We start from the raw sequence: 21,975 nt of genomic DNA on the forward strand, positions 1-21,975 counted from the left end.
TTAGGCTGTGTATCATGTGATTATGGATTTGTTGTGTGATTTTAGTCATATATTGTCATGATGTATATGCCAATAAAGGCATCATCATCATCAGTTTTCCATCACCTGTGTTTTTACTGTAGGTTCTGTAGGACTCCCCAGAAACTGGGTCACAATCCATCAAGTAGGTCCCGACCCACAGTTTGAGAAACACTAATTTAGAACATTCTAAGTTCTCTTGACAATTCTTAAAACTTGGTTTCATAAGTGCAGCATCTTGTGGTTGAGATTTCGTACCATAGTTTCAAAGTATTAGTTTGACCATACAGGGTTCTGAGGTTTATATGTTATACCAGTGGTTCCCAAATTTTTTAGCACTAGGACCCACTTTTTAAAATGATACCATATCAGGACCCACCTAGGTTTACCAGACTTTTGAGTAGATCTAGAAAGAAAACTAAAAAGAAGATGTGGTGATGAAAGAAATATTTATTTACTTCATGTTGGCATCCTTCAGTCTCAGAAGACTATGGTATCGCGCTCTGAATAGTGGTTCTGGAACAGAGTGTCCTCTCCAGTGTGCGAAGCCTGGGTAAAGTAGATATGGAGGATAGACTGTTACCCATGCAGCAAATCCCCCCTCTCCACGTCGCTGGAATGGTTCAATGGAAAGGCAGAAGCCAATACGGTTGGTTCCAGCGGCGTTGCAGGAGTTGTCAGAAAGTGACTGTGTTCAGCCATGAACTGCCTCAGGGACAGCTCCAGATTTTGCCTCGAGGTTGACTCCTGAAGCCTTTTCCATAACTGGATGTAGCCACAAGGCAGTGGAGGTTTGGGATCAGAGTTTTCCTTCTCTCAGATGAGCTGCCTTCCCAGGCTATCGAGTCCCATCTACCCAGTGGCTGTTTAGTTACTTAACACTTAAAATAAACAGCTGTTTATTTACTTAAAGTAATAATAACCAGAAAAAAGACCCTCAGACAGTTATATTTACACATGCTTGCAAACTGCAGGAGTTGAGCTCTTTGCAGAATAATTAGCAGCTACAGTAGCTGATGTTTGATACTGCCTTAGGGCTTGAGGCAATTAGTGATCTTTCCATCACCCTTTGGCAACCCACCCAAAATCAAGTCGAGATCCACCAGTGGGTCCCGACTCACAGTTTGGGAACCACTATATTATACCATATATACCTCAGAAATATTTGGTTTTTTTAGGTAAACCATTTCTTTTTCTGGAAAGTATAAGCGATCATCCTCTGATGGACACAGCTGTCTAGCAATCTTAGGTTGGACTTGCATGTTCTTCAACAACATGTAACTGCTGTCAAAAGCTGCTGTTCTATTTCTTCTCACCCCTGTAAAACTGAATGCTGAAAACACAAACGGTGACATCCTTGTTGTCACAGAAAGCTAGGAATGCAACAGGTTAACTTATAGAAACCACATAGTGTTGTATACTCCCCACTTCTCTGAGTGGGAAGATGTTCCAAGGGCAGCACCACATGGGATCAGTTTTCCTTTGAAGGACAGTCCATGGGGCCTTATGCCAGTTTTGCAATATGTTTTAATTCCCAAATTGATATGCAGAGCTTAAGTGGAGGCAAGCAGCATGTAAATCCTACAAGGAAGCAGATCCACTACCCCATATCAGAACCATACAGAGAAATATTCTTGCACCCAAGGTACCTTCAACGTTTGGTGCTTTTCGTCTTTGCTTCATACTGCTAAACCTGCTGCTTCATTGCACATAGAGAGGCACATACATCTTCCATGTCCACTTATTTGACTGGATAGTCACCTTCTTCAAGCTCTAATAGCTTTTCCATTCAGACCCATAGAGAGTTCCCATTACCATCCAAGCATTAGTTCCCATTAAGGACCCATCAACCGACCATTCAGGCCATTAACAAGCAATCCGCCTGATAAAGCAATGACAGTATAATTTGTCAGGCTGTATCTCCTTATACCACCTGCCTTTGATTCTCAGGGACAAGGTTGCATGTTTCAGCCTAGACCAGCAGTCCCCAAACTTGCAGGGGCCATGATGCCCTTAGAACCAGGAAGTGAATGATGGTGACATCACCGTGTGATGCATTTTGATGGGAGGTCTAGCAGCAGCCTCCAAGCAGCGGTAAGAGGATCAGTGTGGGTGGGAGGGCTTTTTCCACACACTTCAGCTTCACCCACCATACTGAGTCTCCTGCCACTGCACGGAGGCTTGTGCTGCCATTTCCCTGCCAGGGTAGCGAGCAGCACTTGTCACCCTAGTAGGTGCCTTGCAACACCCCAGGGTGCCACAGCACGGAGACTGGGAACTGTTAACCTAGACCCTGAACACACAACAGATAAGATAAACCCTCACTTGCCCTGACAGACCCAGGCTGCCAGGATTCCCTGCTGCATCGTCTTTCAAATGTCATGTAGTTTTTGGGCTTTCTTACCCCACAAGCAACAACCAATGAGTTGCAGCAGGGCTGTAAGTGCATTCTTTATTCTTCACATGTTTTGTAACTTCACATCATAGGCTGAAAGAGAAACCAAGCTTTTGCTTCGCCATGTAATTTCTCTGGCATGCAGTTTTGATCTCAGTCAGGTGGAGAACTAGGTGGTCTGTAAAAAAGGAAGCAGGAACAAAGGCTGAGCTCCACTCTTGCTGAATTTCCCCTCCAGCCCACTCCATGGGAGAAGAAGAAAGGAAAGTTGGGCACAGAAATGTCCACTTACTGCTCTGCTTGCCTGTATTTTTTCCACTTGCACAGAGGCCTTCAGTAATACAGGAACTCGGGGACACTTCAGATGAGGGCATTACAATTTTTGAAATGTATTTTTACCTTGCCAGGGGAAAAAAAAAATATGGGGTCAGTTGAAACAACTTGTGAAATCAGATTTTATCAGAGTATTAAGGCAGAAAAATGGGCCTTGTGTCAGCTTGGGGAATGCTTGTGGAGAACAAAGTTCCATAAAGGTAATTCACTGAGGTATTTTTTTTTCCTTTTTAAAACTCTATCACAGATAGAAATGCTGTTATCAGAAAATTATTAGGGTAGCTATTTGGCAGCTTAACCCCTCGGCAACCCTTAGCTATGTTGCTTCTCAAGTAAAATGTGGCAATTGTGAAGCTTTTGAGTTCACTGGCTTCACCCATTCATTTTCGATGCTGTCTGTAAATACGCAGTATGCTAAAACAGAAGGTAAATTTGTACATGTGCTTCTGTCATTGTGGCAACAAGCGTCAGTGCCCTACACTGTTGACTTTTAGAAAACAAAATAAGGCAGTTTGATCTGAATGAGTGCCACTGGTGCTTGAAATGTGAACACATAATAATTCAGCCCAAATTGGGATGAATGGTTTCTGTCTTGGGTGGATAGCTTAATAATAATGAGGGCATAGTATTAAACAATAACAAGGCATAGACAACCAGGTATTATACCAAACAGTAGTTTTCTTTTTCCTTTTGCAAAATGTATGAAACCAATATCATCCAATGTGTTAAATAAAATAAGCATTTATTTTTACCTGCTGTCCTAAGCTAACCATGGATTTTTTTTTTTTAACATGATGTCCAACATACTCAATACTTGTTTCTGGCCATATCCAGAATGTTTATGTCCTGAATGCTATATCCAGGGGCTTCTTTGCATCTTCTGCCTTTCTTGAACCAAAGATGCCTTCTGAAATGGCAAGTTGTAGGCTTCTAAAATAAACCTCAGGTTAGCTTCTCTACAGGGAGTAGAAAGATTTCTAAACCTGAACAGTACATGAACAGTGTGCATCCGTGAATGGCCGATTAATATTTTGAGAAAGAGCCATTAGTCTCATGGTGCGGTTGGGAAGATATTGTTTGAAAAGTATGTAAATAACTGTTGGAGCTACTATTAATAGAGCCCAATACAATTAATAGAGCCCAATACAATGCATTCCCCCAATGATGCAGCCGTGCCAATGCTTGCACTGTAACCCGTGGGGGGGGGGTGGATTAGGAGGCTTCAGAGGGGAAAGGGGGATTGTTTCCTTTTGCCTGCTCCATAAGCCTCCCGCTCTGCAGGTGCAAGTCTGAGGAGAAGAAGCAGAGGGACTTGGAAAAGAAGGGACAGGATCTAGTGCATGCTATTGCTTCCAGATCCACCACCTCCCCAGTCCTTGTTCCTACCCTCTCTTCACTGCATTACCTGCTGCCTTACCTGCTCTGGCAGATGCAATGGGAACCAGTGGTGGTATTGCAGTAGTTCTTCTGAAGGGGGACTCTCCTACAAGTGCCACCTTTGTCCCAAGTTAGAGGGATGGTGGCACAAGGGCAAACCTTCTCTGTAGTGGTGCCACAGTTATGGAATTCCCTGCTGGAGGAATTAAGAACTCCCCCCCCCCCACAACGGCTCTTCTGCAAGGGCTCAAAACATTTCTTTTGTCTTGCATTCAGGTGATGGGATGGTGCCTGCCTTCTGTACCTCTGTAATAGTGTCTTTGTTCTGTGGCTTCGTTCATTAGTGTGACCTGATTGAGTGTTTTAAACATTATGTTGTTAAGGCACTTTGGGTGCCTAGAATGCAAGGGGAAAGGTGAGGTATAAATGTCTTAATAAAATAAATTACAACTGCAAATCTTATCTTAAAAACCATGCTAAGACCCCACATTCATGTCACAAAAAGTAGTCATTCTATACATACGATGGCTGTGTTTTCAGGATGGCAATCAGTGTCCTGGAGTTCTCTTTTGGGCTGTGTGTGCTTGTAGTAATTACTAATAACATGCTAATGAAATATCATTATGTATCAGCTTTCCCTTGGTTATAAAGCATCTGTAAGTAGGTTACTAATGGCTGTTATAAGGGCACTTTTTAGTGTGTTCCACTTCAGGGTCATTAATAACACTCAGCAGATTTATTACCATTACAGTAACTTTCTTTCCACAGCATTAATAATAGCGTGACAATAATACCAACCAAACCACCCATTTTCATCGACAACAGTCCAAATTGGTTGTAATGAATAGCGTAGAAAATTGAGGGGCTAGTGATAATCAACTGGTCACTAGTTATATAATGAATGTGTTGCGATTACAGCTTCCTAAAAAAATTGCTTTTTCCACTGGAAAATAACATTGTGCAGGGTGGTTGGATGCAGCAGCTAAGCTTGTCTTTATTTCCACCGCAAGGAAGGCACAAGGTTTTTGTGAGGTTCCTATTTATAAAGAGCTTAACCTTCTATCCAAGCTGCTGCATTTCAGACTGGTCTGCCTGTTACTTTCTTAAATGCAACACGTGTGTGTATGCAGGTGAGCTTTCCTACATGGAACCTGTGTCTGAAATGTTTCACAGATATAAATAGCAGCAGCAGTTTGCAATTTAAATTCAGATATTGTATTTTAAAGAATTTTTTGCTTTAAAGATTTTGCATTCAAAGATTTTTTAAAATAATCTTTGAATGCGATGTTTAAAAGTTGCATTAAATCAAAGTATAACCTTTAAAAGCTGACTTGAGGAATATTTACAAATAGCTAAGGCCTTCTGGAGGGCTTCCAAAGCCTGGGGAGGCCGCATACAACCTCTCCAATATAACATCTCCTGGACACAACCGTAAAACTCTTCCAGACTCCTGACGTGGGTCGGGAGCCATGTTGGGTCAAATTCACATGTCCCAAATCTGTAGATAAGGAGGACCGACCTGTAAATTAAAATGTTTGCAAGTGTTCTGTGACCATTTCGCTTATTTCCCTCTGCATATTTACTTAATGCATTTTTTTGTTTTTGTTTTGCAAGCATTGGTTAAGAATCTTTCTCCCAACTTCTTTTACAAATCCAGTTCTTTGTAAGCATTGATTTGGAATATGGTTTGAGAAATTCATTTCAGCTCTGATGTGAAGACCAGGAAGATTTGCAGTTCTAAGTTCCAGGCTGTCTAAACTCAGTCATAAGTAACATGCCCTTAGTTACAGTGGGCCATATTTGTATATGGCTGGGTTGGAGGCTGTAGTTCTCACATAAATCTCTTCAGACTGAACCTTTAAATGTCAGGATTTCAAAAGCGGGTTAGTAGTATATGTGCTCACTAGTCACAGATAGATAGATAGATAGATAGATAGATAGATAGATAGATAGATAGATAGATAGATAGATAGATAGATAGATAGATACATACATACATACATACATACATACATACATACATACATACATACTTTATTTACGGTAATCTGACCAGCTAGTCACAAACAACAAAACAAAATACACAGAATTAAAACCAACACCCCGTTACACATATGTAAAATCATAAAATCAGAGATTTACACTCTCAATAGTCACAGATCATCACTTGGAACACGCATAGCTGTAAAACTCAGTTCTTAGCTATTTCATTACATGGAAATCCCAGCTTAAATATAAGGGCAACAATTTACTTCTTACAAATTCATTACTGCATAGCTATTCTCATTTACTTTCACTATTTTTAGTATTGCAGCATCACACACTAGACTATTTACTTTTTTTTTTTTTTTACCATTCTGTTTGAAGAAAGGAAATTCATAGTTCAGTCCTACACTGCCCCACCACCGGCGCTGCACTCATAGCACCATAACTGGGTGTTGCAAACAAACTGTAAAGCACGTTTGCACCACCCAAAGAGTAAGTGGTGTTGGCGGGGAATCCTGTGCTGCCCTGTTGGTGCCGCAGTTGGAACCTTGGCCACTGGCAGAAAGCAAGTAAGTGGCAAGCAGCACAAGCTCATGGGGAGGGTGGTGGGAGGGCAGGAGAGGCATTTCTGGGTGAAGGGAAGGGCAGGGGGAGGGACAGGCCTGGGAGGAGGTGGGATAGACGGAAGCCTCCTCTGCTGAATCCTATCCCGTGTCAGACTTGAAGCCTGACATGGGGCTTCTCAAGTTTGCATGTGCTGGCACAGACCAGGCTGGGGCTTTACTTGAGTAAGGGAACTGATGTCCCCTTCCTCTGAGACCTCCAGTCTGTTCAATTCCAGCACAGGATGCAGTAGTAACCATTTGGCACTGTTGCTCCTGTGCTGGATAGAATCTTGTTATCATTTATGTATAACTGCTCACAAGTGCGTGTGTGTGTGAGAGAGAAACCAAATGCATGAAAACAGCGATCGGAAGTTGGCATTAATCTGCCCTATAATACCTTTTGAAAGTCTGGTGTTTTTTTAATTTTTTTTTTTTAATAATGTGAGCTCTACTCTCACTGACAGTAATAAGCATCCACAGTGAAGCAAGAGAATCAAGGGGGAACTTCCCTTGTTGCTAATACTATAGAAAAAGTAAGATTACACAAAAGACGCAGCTTATACAAAAGGCACCTACAGATATCCATCATTCCTGGGTCACAATCTCTTAATGCATTTGTATAAGAATGCAAAGAGCTGGCGTTGACTTCTCCATGAGGGTTACAGCCTTCTGAAGTCAAATGAATAGTTTTCTTCCTCTGCTTAAGACTATAATTTTTGTTGCCTTTAGACATAATGGGTCTGACAGACAGTGTGAGCTGATGCTGCTGGTACTGTATGCAAATGCGTTTAGGTGAGCTTCCACTGTTACATGCCAGCGCTTTATTCTCTTTGTCAACATGTCAGGTCCCCTTAATATTACCGAGGCAGGATAGCAGACTTGAGAGAAAATGTAAAAGAATAAAACACCCTCTTGTAGTCAAATGATTTATAACAATAGACTGAGGAAACTGACATACCTGGAGTTGGTTTGCTGAAGAGAGAACTAGAAGAGAGAGAATGCCATTCTGTTTCATCAGCAGATGCAGAGGATTTTGGGAGATGCTCTCTGGGATCTGTGCCAGCTACTTCGCTGGGATGGATTGAGGCCAGGAAAGGGGATCGGATATTAGTGGCAGTGCCACTGATGCTGCTTCCTAGCCTCAACGAAGCATCTCCCCCCACCCTGTCTGCTCTGTTGCTCCTGCTCTCCTCCCTGTTCTTCCCACCTACTTCACCCACTCCTGCACTGATTTACAGGCCCCAGAGCTCCCGTGGTGGCTACTGTCATACAGGCACAGCTACTTGTCTCATGTCCAAGCTGTGATCTATGGTGTATCACCTTTTGTGATGACTGTACACTTCACTAAATTGCCAGAATGCATGCAATTATCCCAGTACAGTGGCTCAATACAATTGACCAGTTAGATTTCTAATTTTGCAGCTCAATCCAACCAACTTTCGGTGCAGATGTACCTGCAGTGCTATCCTGAGGAAGCACTTGTATCACACACACAGCCTTTTTTGGTAAACATATACAATACACCTTGAGGAAGCCTCCGTAACTCCTCCATTGCAGAACACAGCATGCATCTTGTTGGCATGGCTGCATCAGTGCTAAAAAGTTAGTTAGGACTGAACTGCTAAATGATAATTTAGACTTTTAGACACGCAAGTTTTAAGCGTGTCACTTAAACATCGCCATAGAGGAGTATTTATATTCTGAATAAGTTTTTAATTCAATATGGACTAGCAGACTTTCAGAAGTACCTTCCTCAGTTACTGTACTCCATTCAATCCACAATAACTAGACCAAACGTAGTCTTATCTAGACTTTGATCTATTAATTGTTAGTATTTTATGCTGTTAAGAGCCTAAGTTAGGATGCTGTGATGGGTCGTATGTATGTTCAGTTGTGTACTATGAATGTATTGTTATTTTTATGCTGGTTGGTGACCGTAATAAAACTGAACTGAAGACGCCTTTTGCTGTACAATATTATTTATCTGAATTACACCCCCCCAAAAAAAATTATAAAAATCTACAATTGGAAATTAGAACAAATTGGTGTGCTTTAAAAGCAGTATAACAACAACAAAAGAGTGAGCACCCAAAAAACACAGTCCAATCATCGGAGGGCTGTGACACCACTGATAATGTAGGATTATACTGGAAACATGAAACATAGCCCCGTCCTAACTAACTTGGAGCACAGCCTTGCTGTGTATCCCACGGGGGAATTTTGGCTGTTGGAGGTCTCCTCAGGGTAAAGAGACATTTGTCTGCTTTCCCCGGGGTAAGCTCTAGCAGCCACTATGGGTCATTTTGGACCTGCGCCGGCCCAGTCATTGGCACATGTCTGAGTTGATCTGTGAAGACGGATTGAATCTGGGAAGAGGGTCAGAATTCAGCATGCACCGCTGCCACCAAACCCACCCTCTTCCCGGACTTGATCTGCCTTTTTTCCTACCTTGTCACCACCCCATTCTGCTCACCCCTTCGCCCATCTGGAGAAAAACATGGATTGTTTTACCAAAATGGGATAAAATAATTCCATTTTGAAGAAAATGTTATTGTTCGTCTGCTTGAATGATACTTTGCAGGCAAACGTTACCCACTCCCAGATGCTACACTCATAACAATCTCAGGGACTTGTGAAATTAACTCTGTCCCTGGGTTTCCATGGGAAAAGAAATGTACTGTATTCTCTTTTCAGCAAACAAAAGGGAAATGCACACTTATGAAAGAGATACCAATTACCCTGACAGAAACTAAACATGCATGCAAAGTCTAATATGCGGTAAATCTAACACTACTTTTGAAACAGTTAACACCTAAACTTCAAGTAAAATATTACAGTTTAATTTTGTTGATGGGAAACATGATTCTTGGATGACATCCCACTGTGGTCACAGAAAACAGTTCAAGAAAAAAACTAAACAGCCCAATCCTAAGCATTTTTATTCATTAATAATAATAATAATAATAATAATAATAATAATAAACAACTTTATTTTAATCCCGCCCTTCTCCCCAAAGGGACCCAGGGCGGCTTACAACATATTAAAAAAAACAGATTAAAACATAATTTAACAGATAAAAACATATTAAAAACACATTAAGAGAAACCATAAAAACAGTAATCAGATAAAAGTCAGAATAAAAAGAGCATAAAAAGGTTCAAGGAGGAATCACGCCTGTAAAAAATTAAAAGATGTATAAAAGATGTTAAAAAGGCCATAGAGTCAGAAGGCTTGTGTAAACAACAAGGTCTTCAGGCCTCGCCGAAAGGTAAGTGGAAAGTAAGTTCCACTGAGTTCAAGGGGGTTTACTCCCAGGAAAGTGTGCATAGGATTGCAGACTAAGGAACTCTGAACTGCTGCTTGTCTATCCCGTAACTGTGTACCTCTGGTAGTAACATCAGGTCTCATGTTTAGGATAATAATGCAATATCAGCAGTTTGGAAAGCACATTGTAATTGGATTCACACACTGGAACGAACTAACAATGTCACTGGGGACAAGGAGCAATCATATTAAGCATTGTTCATTAGAACATCAAATGGCTGGTTTAGAAAAAATGCCAAACACTTGTGATCTATTGGAAGAGCGGGTGCTTGGTTGAAATACTGAAGTCTTGCCCATGGAGAGCAAGCGCATGAGGGATTCTCTGGAGTTCAGTTTTTTCCCCTCCTCCACTGATGAGACGCCTGCTTAGCTCCACCCTGGTCTCTGCATGTTCAAGAGTTTGCAGTGACAAACACTTGAATGGGATGGGGATATTAATATGTGTCAATAATGATCTGGGATTAAGCTGTTTGCAGCTCTTCATGCAGGTCTTCATGCAGCTCATCAAATGCCTAGATAGGGTTTAAATTAATCCATATTTTTCTATCTCTCTCATTTTTATATCTTCCTTCCTCCAAGGATTTCAGGGTAGTGTACAGGGTTCCTCCCCTTCTTTTGTCCTCACAACAACCCTTTGTGGTAGGTGAGGCTAAGAGACAGTCACCCAGAAAGCTTCATGGCTTAGTAGAAATTTGAACCTGGATCTTCCAGGACTGAATCCAGCTTCCAAACCAGGATACCATCCTGACTCTCACTTGTTGATACACATTATACACAGTGCAGCGCAATCCTGTCTTGTGCTGGAACAGGCAGGCCAGGAGGCCTGCGCTGTATCCAGTGTAAGACAGGGGCCTAAAGTGGCTCAGCCGGAGGTAAGGGGAAACTCTTCCCATTCACCCTGGGTAAGCCACCACAGCTCCAATGGGTGTCCCCGGACTTGCACCACCTCTGGAGCAGCTGCCCCATGCTGCTCAGGAACAGGGGCTAGGATCCAGAATACCTGTCTGGTCCCCGCCCAGCCTCCACTCCCCACCCACCCGCCCCCCCGGACCTCTCTCTGCCCACCCTCCCCAAATCGTCTCCCTCTCACCTCCTCCACACTGTCCCCAGATTCTTGTGTCGGCTGAGCTTAACCAACACAAGCCTCCCCTTTCAAGTTGGTGCGGAGGCTGAATTCAGCCTCTGCAGGCTGGTGCACATCCCTGCACTGGCCCAGCTGACGCTTGAGGAGGCGAAAACAGGCCTTATGGCATGTTTGCAACCCTCCTGGGCCAGCACTAGGGACTTGTGCAGCCCAAGGCACAATTTGGATTGTGCCCTTAGTTGATGAATAGATATGGCTACTTTCCCTTTGCAGCAAAGTTTTTTTTAAAAAACAACAACAACAAAAACACCACATACTTCTGCTATTGTTGTGATTCTCACCTGTAAAGCCAGTGCTTTGTAGCTTACATCATCTTTGTGGATCAGTTGGTCTGTGTGACATTTCAGTTTCCATGATTTTTCATGCCCAGAAATAAAATGACTTTCTTCAGCACTAGGCTGTATGACCTGGTATGGGGTTGGGAGCTGTGCTGAGATTCATCAGTTAAAGAACAGCCCCAATTTCTGAAGTCAGGTAGGGTGCACTTTCAATGAAATATGGTGTGTGATTACACAAATCAATCTCTAGTACATGTGTGTTTGCATCTGTGTACTGTGTATTCATGCTATGATCTTCTTTTCCCAGTGTAGAATTTACTGTCTGAACAGAAAAGGGTTTGATAAATTGCCGCTCACGTTAATATCATTTGTCAGGTGGGGTTTTGGTTGTATGGCTGCATTTTAACTCAGCTGTCTGGCAGAAGAGTATTTCCTTGATAAACCCTATTATCAGCATATGTTGTGCTGTGTTGCCATTTTGTGCATCAGATTGAGGCACTGAAGTACCAGTTAGTTCAGTCGCCTGGAAGCAAGTTCTTTAGCACTGTGAGAAATGGAGGTGACTTCATAAGGGTAACAGTAAATAACTTTCTCACCTTTAAATGGTGTGTTCAGATTCTCTCCTCTGAGACCCTTTTTTGCCATGATTGCTGTAAGAGTCTGCTGTACCTTCAAGGGATTTAAATAGACCTATTCTCTGCATGTAAATAACACTCTGACAACGTGACAGAGAAATTAAGAAGCCATGGAGTAAAATTTATGCTTTTCAGCGGAGATTTGTAAGGAAATGACAGGTCATTGAGATGGAGAGGTCTGAAACAGCTGCTCCAGATGGCAAGAGATGCCGAGAAGAAAACTCCTGGGTCAAAGTGGACAAAGTTTGTGCAGGGAGGATGCTGGCACGGCATGAATAGAGCTGGCAGGAAAATTGATGATGGAGGGTACAGAAAAGAGACCATGATAAATTAAGTCGATGACGTTGTGTTCTATTTTTAAATAGAGGATGTAGCTGAGCACACACTGCTCTAGGGCGTCCTAATCTGTTATGACTGGTTTGTGTAGGACTTATGTTATAATGCAAGACCTGTAAGACTGCAAAGATGAATGCATAAAGGACAGGAATGTTGCCACGTTGTGAAACTCTGATTTGAATGTAGTAGTTTTGCTTTTGCATAGGTCAGAATTTGGGGCTTAAGGAGTGGTGGGTGGTTTCTTGGAATTTCCCTAATTTACCATCTTTTTGTTGCTGCAGTACTCTTCCTTGTTGCTGATGCTGAATGCCATTTAATTTATCCAGAAGTTCCTTGACCACAATGCTACAGGAAGATGTGGCATGGTCGTCATGATGAGGGGACCTCTGGGTAGAAAAATAGCTGGCGACAGCAGCCTTGTGGAGGAGTGCCCTTGGGAACAGTGTTAGTAAGTTCTCTTGACTTTGCCCCCCCCCCCAAAAAAAAATCTCAAAGGTAAATCCCTAAAATTCCCTTCCAAGAAACCCCAACTGGGAAAAGGAAAACAAAATTGGGGGGGAGGGGGGAGGGAGGAAGCATTTGCTGTTCCTTATCTTCAGGACATACTTTCCACACTAATCTGCTGGTAAACCTCTTAACCTACCACGGAGCCCCTGTGATTTAAATGGTTCTTAGTTTTGCATTCGGTTTACCTTGCACATGTTTTGATCAGGCTTGTTTGACCTTTGTGTTGGTTCTTTGTTTACAGACTGACTATATTTATATAACACCTTTCAATAAATAAAATTTAGCACAGCAGTGTCCAACCAATTAAAGCAATAAAATATTTGATCATATTTTGTTGTCCCATGTAAATGGAATCTCTCTAAAACCTGGCCTCCACTTCCTCTGCCACTGCAGGAGAAGACTGGTAGTAAATGGGCCAGCCGCCATTCGGGAAGTCTTCTAGTCCTTGCCTCATGAGGACCCCATGCTAAACCTTCAAAGTATATCAGGTTTCCTGGAAAAGAGCTTGAAAATCACTTATCTACTGTGGTCTAGGTATAAAGGAAGACAGGGCTTCTTCATTTTTCACAGGTGAAACCTGTGGAAACCACAGATGAAGAGTGTTCCTCATTCTTTTTTGTTGTGCCTGCCAAAGTTTGTTTTTCTAAGCTTGGGGGTAGGACTGTAGCTCAGTTGAAGCATACACTTTTGCATGCAGAGAACCCCAGTTCATTTCTTAGCATCTCCAGGTTGGACCGGGAAAGAAGGCTCCTTGTCTGAAACCCGAAAGAGATGTTGCCAATCACTGAGGTACAATTTGGGAATAGGTCACCACTTATAAGTATTATACAGCACTCCTACCCCCTCCCCGCCCAAAAAATCTCAGATTCATAATGTCCACTGCTCAAAACATCTTTGGTTTTCCCTCCAGTTCTGAATACTAAGCAAATATCCCCAAGAGATGTAATTTACATAGAACACTGTGGCACCTGGGAGGAGTTTTCTTTTGTCTCACTGTGCTGGAAAAAGTTATGAAAAGAAACCTTGGGGATAAATAAATAATGTAATAAAACCATATAATGAAACTCTTTGTGTTGTTAGTTGGCTAAGAAATTCGCAAAGGTTGTGTAACTAAACTCCTGGGCTACATCTTTTTTCTCAAGAATTGGCAAAGTCACTATGCCCAGATCTCTTCTCATTGACTGTACTAGTGGCCCCTACCCTTTTGCCCACAATACTCCCAACATAATATCCCAGTTGTGAAGAGCAGGAAGGGGCAGCGGTGCTTAAAAACAAGATGGCAACCATCACTGCTGCCACCAAGAAGAGCTACACTCCCATTTTTCTGCAGTCACTGGACCACAACCAATAAAAGCCCTCCAAATTGGGGGGGGGGAACTTGATAATGACACAGACACTTGATAAGGGCACAGACAGCAGCAGCAGAAGTCTTAATGGCTCATGGCCACCAGCTTTTTACATAAAATCAACAAGGGCATAACAGGGCACAGGCTCAGCTATTGAGAACAATTCCACCATGGTCTCTTCTACCATGTCCATCAGATTAAGCTTCCCTCAGACTTTAAAGGGTCACACCTATGTTGGAGGGACCCACCCAAGGGCATTTTGCCCAAGGCCCCCTCAAACCTGCATCTGACCTTATTGTTTGCTTTGCTTCAATCCCGAACAATCATCGTCAAGTTTCTTTGCTCTCTCCTAACAAGTGACATTGCTGAAATGCAAACTAAATTCATTCCTTTGAACAGTCCTGAAAATGTTCCAAGTTCAGTATCCTGAATGTGTTCACTGGTAATATTTAGCACTGCTGTTTAATTAATCATATTCCTTCTTTCCTAGGGGCAATATTCGATGAATCTGCAAAAAAAGATGAGGAGGTGTTTCGTACGGCAGTTTCTGACCTCAACCAGAATGATGAAATCTTACAGACGGAGAAAATCACTATTTCGGTGACGTTTGTGGATGGCAACAACCCATTTCAGGCAGTTCAGGAAGGTAGGGTTTCTGAGTGTTACATATTTTCCTGGTTACATCTGTGCATAGTTCTGTATTGTGGCTTTCTCAGTTTCAGCGGAATGTATGCAATATGGAATGCTAAAAATCATTCATAGATTGCTATCTGTTTATAAAATTGCATAGTGTGGAATTTGAGATGGCTGTTGGATACATTGCTTTGGAGTATGTCAACTTTAGCAAGTTGTGTATTGCTGATTGGTGTCAAAAGTATGGTGGCCAGGAGTGGCACATCTTGTTTCCAATCACATTCGCTAATTAGGTAATCTAGAGTTTGGATTGGTTGAGTCTTACTGCCAAAAGAGAAGTTTCTTTTTCCATGGCTCCTGAAGTGTTGTGAAATTCATTTTGGTCAAATCCCATTGTGTATTGATGAGCAAAATATATAAGTTGTTGGAAGGGAGCTTTCACAGTGTTTGTTCACCATGCAGTGCAGTTATATGCTTTTTATGAGCAGATTCTAAGTAATAACCGACAAAGTAATAACTATTTTCAGAAGCGGCAATGGCTAAAGCAGTTATTTGAATTTCAGTGAAGCGTACACAGTGTATTTGCTGGTGCTTAGAGCATGTACTTTTTAAGTGGTCTGAATGAGATTTCTCTAATGCATGCGGTTTAAGAATGTGTTTCTTTCCAGTGTGTTGGATTCCTTCTTCAGTACAAACAAACGGTGTATGAAGACCTACAGATAATGCTGGCAGGTTGTTGGAAATTCACTTGCTGACCAATAACTGCTATTAATGTTTTGGGTTTTGTTTTTTAACTCTATGATTTTTTCCTTGAATTCAATAAAAATGTTTAATTCTACCAATAGGAAAGAACCTTGAAAAGCAGTAGCAGGGTATTCTTGTACGGTAAGAATTAATTTGAAGCAAAATAGGTGTATTTAGCAAATGCGCTAAACACTTCAAATTTTGATTTTTGAGTGTGTAACTTTGTGTGGTGATCAACTAGTAATTATGATGAATATCACTTGTGTTTGATAGAAGTGCTAGGAGTTACAACAAGAGGATAATAGGTTAAGTACAGGAGTTGCTTTTCTTGACATATTAGATCTCAGTACTTGGGGAGCATTAATTTTTGGTTCAAGTATGTATTTCTGTTACAAGCAAGGCACTAAGAGAAGCAGGTGTCAACTTTGTGACTTGATTCTGGGTTTTTTCCCCTCCTTCTTTCAGATGCTCATACAATTTGAAATTGGAATTGAGTCAGCTGTTAAGAAAATGAATGATGGGGTGAAGTCAGCTTTAACAGCACATGTAGGTGGGAAACTGCCTGTTACAATATTAAGATCACACTTTAAAAATATTTGCTTAATAAGAACCTCTTCACGTCTGTGACTGAAAGCAGCTAATCCAATCTTCTGCTAAAAAATTCCTAAATTTTGCTATAACTGCCTTGCGACTCGGTATTTCCTTTTGGTGACTGATACATATGCAGTTGAATTTAATCCTTATTTTTAATACCCTTTATAGTTGCCTTATATATTTCCAGCATGGGCACCATTGCAGTTGTTGCATTGGGAAAGGGATGAGATTTCTGTAACGGAGCCATGGTGCACAGGAAGGATCCAACAACGTGCTTGGAGGTATGGCTGGAGATCGTGTGCAGTTTGTCCCAGCATGGCGACAAGCTGGAGTAAGGGAGCCAGTTCCCACTAGGTTGTGATTGCGGTGGGAGTGGAAGCCCACCTATTGGGGTCAGCTGATGAGTCTGCCCCCAGGCATCCCTTAGTTTTATTGTTAGCATAGTACTTGTTCATTAAACCTAACTCTGTTATTGCAGAAATGTAGTTTGTGCTAGTATCTACTCATTAGTCAGGCCCAGCTTTCAATGCTGGTTCAGGTGGAAATCCTCAAGCCTATGGATTTGAACCTATGTGTTCCTGGCCCTTGTCCAACACCTCAGCTAATACACTGTGTTGGGTTTTAGGCTTTGATGTTAGAATCTCTGATCTGTACTGTAGCAATTTAAATAGAGAGTGGAACCAACACAGACAGGTCACCTCTATAGTCTAAAGGGTACAGCAAGTACCCTTTATGGACATGGAAATGTTGAGGTTGTTATCAGTAGCCAAATGAACAGTCAGAAAGCCATTGCTTCCCCCCCTCCCCCATGGACTATCTCAGGAGTTGCCAAACTATGGGTCAGTGGGTTGCGGGTTGGGCGTTTCCACCCGTCCTTGCCCTGAATGGTTCCAAATATGACCATTCTGGAAGATGAACAACTTACTGGGAGTTTCTGGGGAACTCCTCCTGGTTGCACCAGGCTGCAGGCCCACTTTGTTGCCCTCCATAGGCCCTAAAAAGGCCCCCAGAAGCCCCCAGAACCTACTTCTGATTTTCAGAAAACCCTTCCAGTTTGCTTTTGAAAATTGAAAGTGCCTTTGAGAGGCTTCAGTGGGCCATCCTAAGGCCATGGAGGGAGACAGAGTAGGCCTGCAGCCTGGTGCAACCCTGGAGACATCCTTGGGCTTCCTCTGGCACCACCAGGAATGCGCAAACTACCACAGAGGTTGAGGTGGGTCATGATTCTGAAGAGTTTGGGAATCGCTGGGCTAGCTCATCTCTGCTAAATTTCAAGAGACAGAACTTTAGAATCTTAAATTTCCAAATTAAATTGGCATATTGACTTGCTGCTGCTCTGCTAATCAGAAAGTGGCTGGCCAAGCAGCCAGGAGTGGAGAAGACTAGAACAGAGATCAATCAGAACAGGAGCCAGTTGGAAGCTTAGCTGGCTCTACCTGTCTGAGTGAGAATATGAGAGAAGAGTTAGATGAGCATCGACAGTGGCAGACAGACGAGTGTCAGGCAGGCTTTGTGTCTACAACCTCTGTTGTTTCTGCTTTCAACCATGCAGGGGGGCATTCTGCTGCGAGCACCACACATTTTCTGGGTTGCAATAGGGCAGTGATGGCTAACCTTTTAAAGACCGAGTGCCCAAACTGCAACCCAAAACCCACCTATTTGTTGCAAAGTGCCAACACAGCAATTTAACCTGAATATTGAGGTTTTAATTTAGAAAAAACAACTCATACATTAACATCTTCTACCCACTATTACTTGTAACCCTTAATGAACATTTCCTCTAGAAATTTGTCCAATCCCTTCTTAAAGGCATCTAGGCAAGTTGTCATCACTGCTTCCTGTGGCAAAGAGTTCCACAGACTAATTACATGCTGGGTAAAGAACTATTGTCAGGGAGGGGGTGGCTGCAAGACCTTGTCACTGCTCATTTTCTCAAACAAGAAAATATATATTTTTAAAAAACCCCACCCACAGAAGTGGGCTCTAAGGCTGCAATCCCAGCCACTCTTTCCTAGAAGTAAGCCTCATTGACTCTAATGGGGCTTACTTCTGAGTAGACACATACAGGAGCAGACTCCAATCCCAGGCACCCTTTCCTGGGAGTAAGCCTCATCCACTGTAATGGGGCTTACTTCTGAGTAGACATGCACAAGAGCAGGCTCCAAGGTTGCAATCCAAGGCACCCTTTCCTGGGAGTAAGCCTCATCCACTGTAATGGGGCTTACTTCTGAGTAGACACGCAGGATGTCTCCTCTGCTGTGGAGGAAAAGCCTCTCCTGGTGCTGAGTGGGGAGCTGCTCAGGGAAAGGCGGGCTGCAACGGCTGGCAATGACTGAGGAGGAGGGCAGCTCAGGATTGGCTGGTGGTCAGCCAGTGAAGGTCCCTGAGCCATTTTAACAGAAAAAGCTAGGAGCCTGCTGGATGCTGATTGGCTGAACCTGCTGGAAAGTTGGGGAAGGGAAAAACAGGGACCTTAAGCCTGCAGAGTGGGCAAATTTGAAAAGGGAAACCAATGCGGGGCAGGTGGGGGTGAAGGGAGAGGAGGGCAGTGACCTGGGGGGGGCGGCGGAGGGAAGCAGCTCGCCCTCCCAACACACGGGGATCGGAAAAAGCCTCCATTTTCTTTAAAGTGACACGCAGCTTCAGCGCCCCTCTCCAGGCTGCCTGGCTAAGCGCTGCGTGCCCACAGAGACGGCGCTGCGTGCCCCGTCTGGCACGCGTGCCATAGGTTCGCCAACACTGCAATAGGGCATGCAGACAGACAGTGGGAGAGAGGAAGCAATGATCAGTCTGCTCCATAGATAAGTGCAATTTTGTTTTAAAGACTCTTATCTTCCTATGGCAGCCATTTTCAACCATTGTGCTGTGGCACACTGGTGTGCCACAAGTGGTCCACAGGTGTGCCACAGGAATTTGATGGAAGGTCATTTATCAGTAGGGCCAATAGGGATGTGAGGCCCCTACTGGCAGCATGGTGTGCCTTGGCAATTATCAAAAACCTGATGGTGTGCCTTGGCAGTTTTAGTGCCTTGTCAGTGTGCCATGAAATGAAAAAGGTTGAAAATCGCTGTCCTTTGGTATCAAGTGGTCATCTTTTTCTTGCAATGCATTATTATGGTAGATGGAGATCTTCTCTCAGGGTGTCTTGCTTATACTCCTTACCTGAATTATGTATCATCATCATGCTTTTATCTGTTTTTAAATTATGTTTTTAATCTGTTTTAACCTGTTGTAAGCCACCTTGAGTCCCTTCGGGGAGAAAGTCGGGGTGAAAATAAAGTTATCATCATCATCATCATCATCATCATCATCACTTGCAAATGTGAGTGATTATTCTCTCCTCAAACTGAGGAAGAGACACCATCCTAGTATGACTAGGCATCACCTTGGGAAACATGCACATGTATAATGGAGTGCTGAAATATAAAATTCAATTGTTCAATTCAATAAAATTCAATAAAATTCAATTATTAAAAGAATTCCCTTTAGCATAAAACATCATGGAGAAGTTTTGTAGTTCACAAGGCTCTGTGACGACTGATCCACCAGTTCCTCCAGTCCATCTGATAAAAGCAGATAGGCTTCACTCAGACCTGGCTGAAGTGTCTTCTTGGGCTTTAATAGGGAAGCCCATGTAAATTCTGCCAAAGGCACCCAACCTAAAATATGCAAAGCTGAACTGGACAAAATTGTCAATTGCAAACCATCTCCACATAATTACAGATTGGTGCACTCATGCTACACTGCCCCCACCTCCTGCTTAAAGGGGGGGGGGTCTTCTAAACCACTGCACTATATGTGCTTCTAAATAAGCTTTTCAGGTTTGTAAGAGTTGTTGCCATTATTTTCATTCTTGTTAGTGTTAGTTTTTTCCTCTTCACATCTGATCCAAATGTCCCTACTTACCCAAACCAGGACTGAAAACACTAATTAAGGTCAATCTGATCTATGATCTATCTGATCAGATCTATCTGATCAATGATATATCTGATCTATGATCAGATTTCTTGACTTTTTAAAAAAAACACTAACTACAACTTTTTTGAAGGCCCGTTCTCTTCAAGACCATGGACTAACCCAGGGGTGTCAAACTCATTTAATACAGAGGACCGAGTAGTATTCATGGTGCCTATTGAGGTCCAGAAATGATGTCATTGAACAGGAAGTGATGTCATTAAGCAGACCATGACCCGAAATAAGTACTTTTTTCTCACTTAGGAACTCATCAGCTGCAAATGACAGGAGAAAGAATGTGCAAATCTTGATCATATTTTCAAGACATGGGAGAGCCTAATTATCATGTGGGCTGCCCTTTTAGCAGTGAGACCTCAGCACAGCTCAGCAGCTGAGAGTGGCTGGGAGAGCCTGATGGCTGGAGAAAAAGCTTCCAGGGGCCAGAACCAGCCTGCGGGTCTTATGTTTGACACCCATGGACTAGCCCATTGCCATTCAGTTTTTCTCAATTTGATAGCCTTTCCAAGCCGCTGTTTGCCCTGTGGCTGGAACATAGATCTACCATTTTCACCCCAGGTCTTCCCGTACCAAGCAAGTGTGCAGTTGTTATGCAACCATTGCCCCCCCTTCTTTTCTCTTTCAAAATTTCAGATTGTGGAGGGTGTTCAGGGAGGGTTTTATGACTAATGAATGAGCTAAGGTGGGGAGAATATATTTGATATTGTTGAACTGTCAGATTGAAACAAAATCAAGAAAACATAATATAGAGAGAGTTCTCTTTAGGATGAACTTCTATTTGTATAAATGTGACCCATCACATCCAGGCAGAACCAGTTACAAAAGGTGGTAATTTTCACAGATGATTCAGAACTCCTAAGCTGCATAAATGGAATGGGGGGGGGGGAGAGAGAGAGAGAGAGAGAGATTGCTCTTAGAGTTGAATCATATTAATAAAGGGTAGTCAAATTTGTATAAGCTAAAGAACTCCATTCATGCTCTGTCATTGCATGTTCTTTTCTGACTATCCCCAAGTTGTAGCTGTTTATGGTTACATCAGCACTTATCTGAAGCTCTGTTTGCCTCCTTATTTCTAGTGAAGACATGTGCATTATGGTCTGCTGAAGGGCCACTGATGAATCCATTGATGCACTGCATAAGTCTTCCTTGGATTTTCCTTGGTGAATGTATGGTTGGAAGTGATATGAACATACTAGAAGATCCCAACCTTGGTGGCATGCCCCACCCGCCACAGCTATGCACATCCTGCAGACAAATGCTGAAATTGTAGAGGGTGGAGTCTGGACTATGAAATGCATTGATGTCAGGGGTGGGTCTTTCTGGTGTGTTCACACTGCCCCACCATGAGTTCCTATGGAAGAGGCCCTTAGAACTCATTGGCGGTTGGGATTTTTGTAAGGAATAGGTAGACTTTGAACTTTGAGTGCACATCCCCCCCCCACCCCCCAAAAACACTTTTTGGCAAGTATTACATTTGGGTTCACTTGGTGCAGATTAGTTAAGCCTTTCACTCTTAAGACATCCCAAGTATGTAGTCTTCTTTTATAAATGGAAGTGTATTGGTGAATCATGGGAATTCTACTGAAAACCATGTAGACTGTGCAAGGCTGTAGATGGACAACCAAGAGGATAGCAGGCTTTCTGTTCCCATCTCTGCATAAGACAGAGGATATCTGAAGGCCACCCAGGTGGACACCTGTATCTTCGCAGCAGTGACTCTGGTTGTCCCTGCAGTGACAGCAATTTT

General features: G+C 42.7%; 1 protein-coding gene across 2 annotated transcripts in view; it reads left to right on the forward strand.

Moving 5' to 3' along the window:
- The window catches only part of GRID2 (glutamate ionotropic receptor delta type subunit 2), a 997,958-nt gene that overhangs the window by 211,470 nt on the left and 764,513 nt on the right, over positions 1 to 21,975 (forward strand). For both annotated transcript variants that reach the window (XM_066632190.1, XM_066632191.1), the window contains exon 2: positions 14,776 to 14,931. In XM_066632190.1, the coding sequence (XP_066488287.1) occupies positions 14,776 to 14,931 (156 nt within the window). The remainder of the gene's footprint in view (positions 1 to 14,775; positions 14,932 to 21,975) is intronic.

This window comes from Tiliqua scincoides, chromosome 6 (genome assembly GCF_035046505.1).
Source record: "Tiliqua scincoides isolate rTilSci1 chromosome 6, rTilSci1.hap2, whole genome shotgun sequence".
Lineage (NCBI taxonomy): Eukaryota > Metazoa > Chordata > Lepidosauria > Squamata > Scincidae > Tiliqua > Tiliqua scincoides.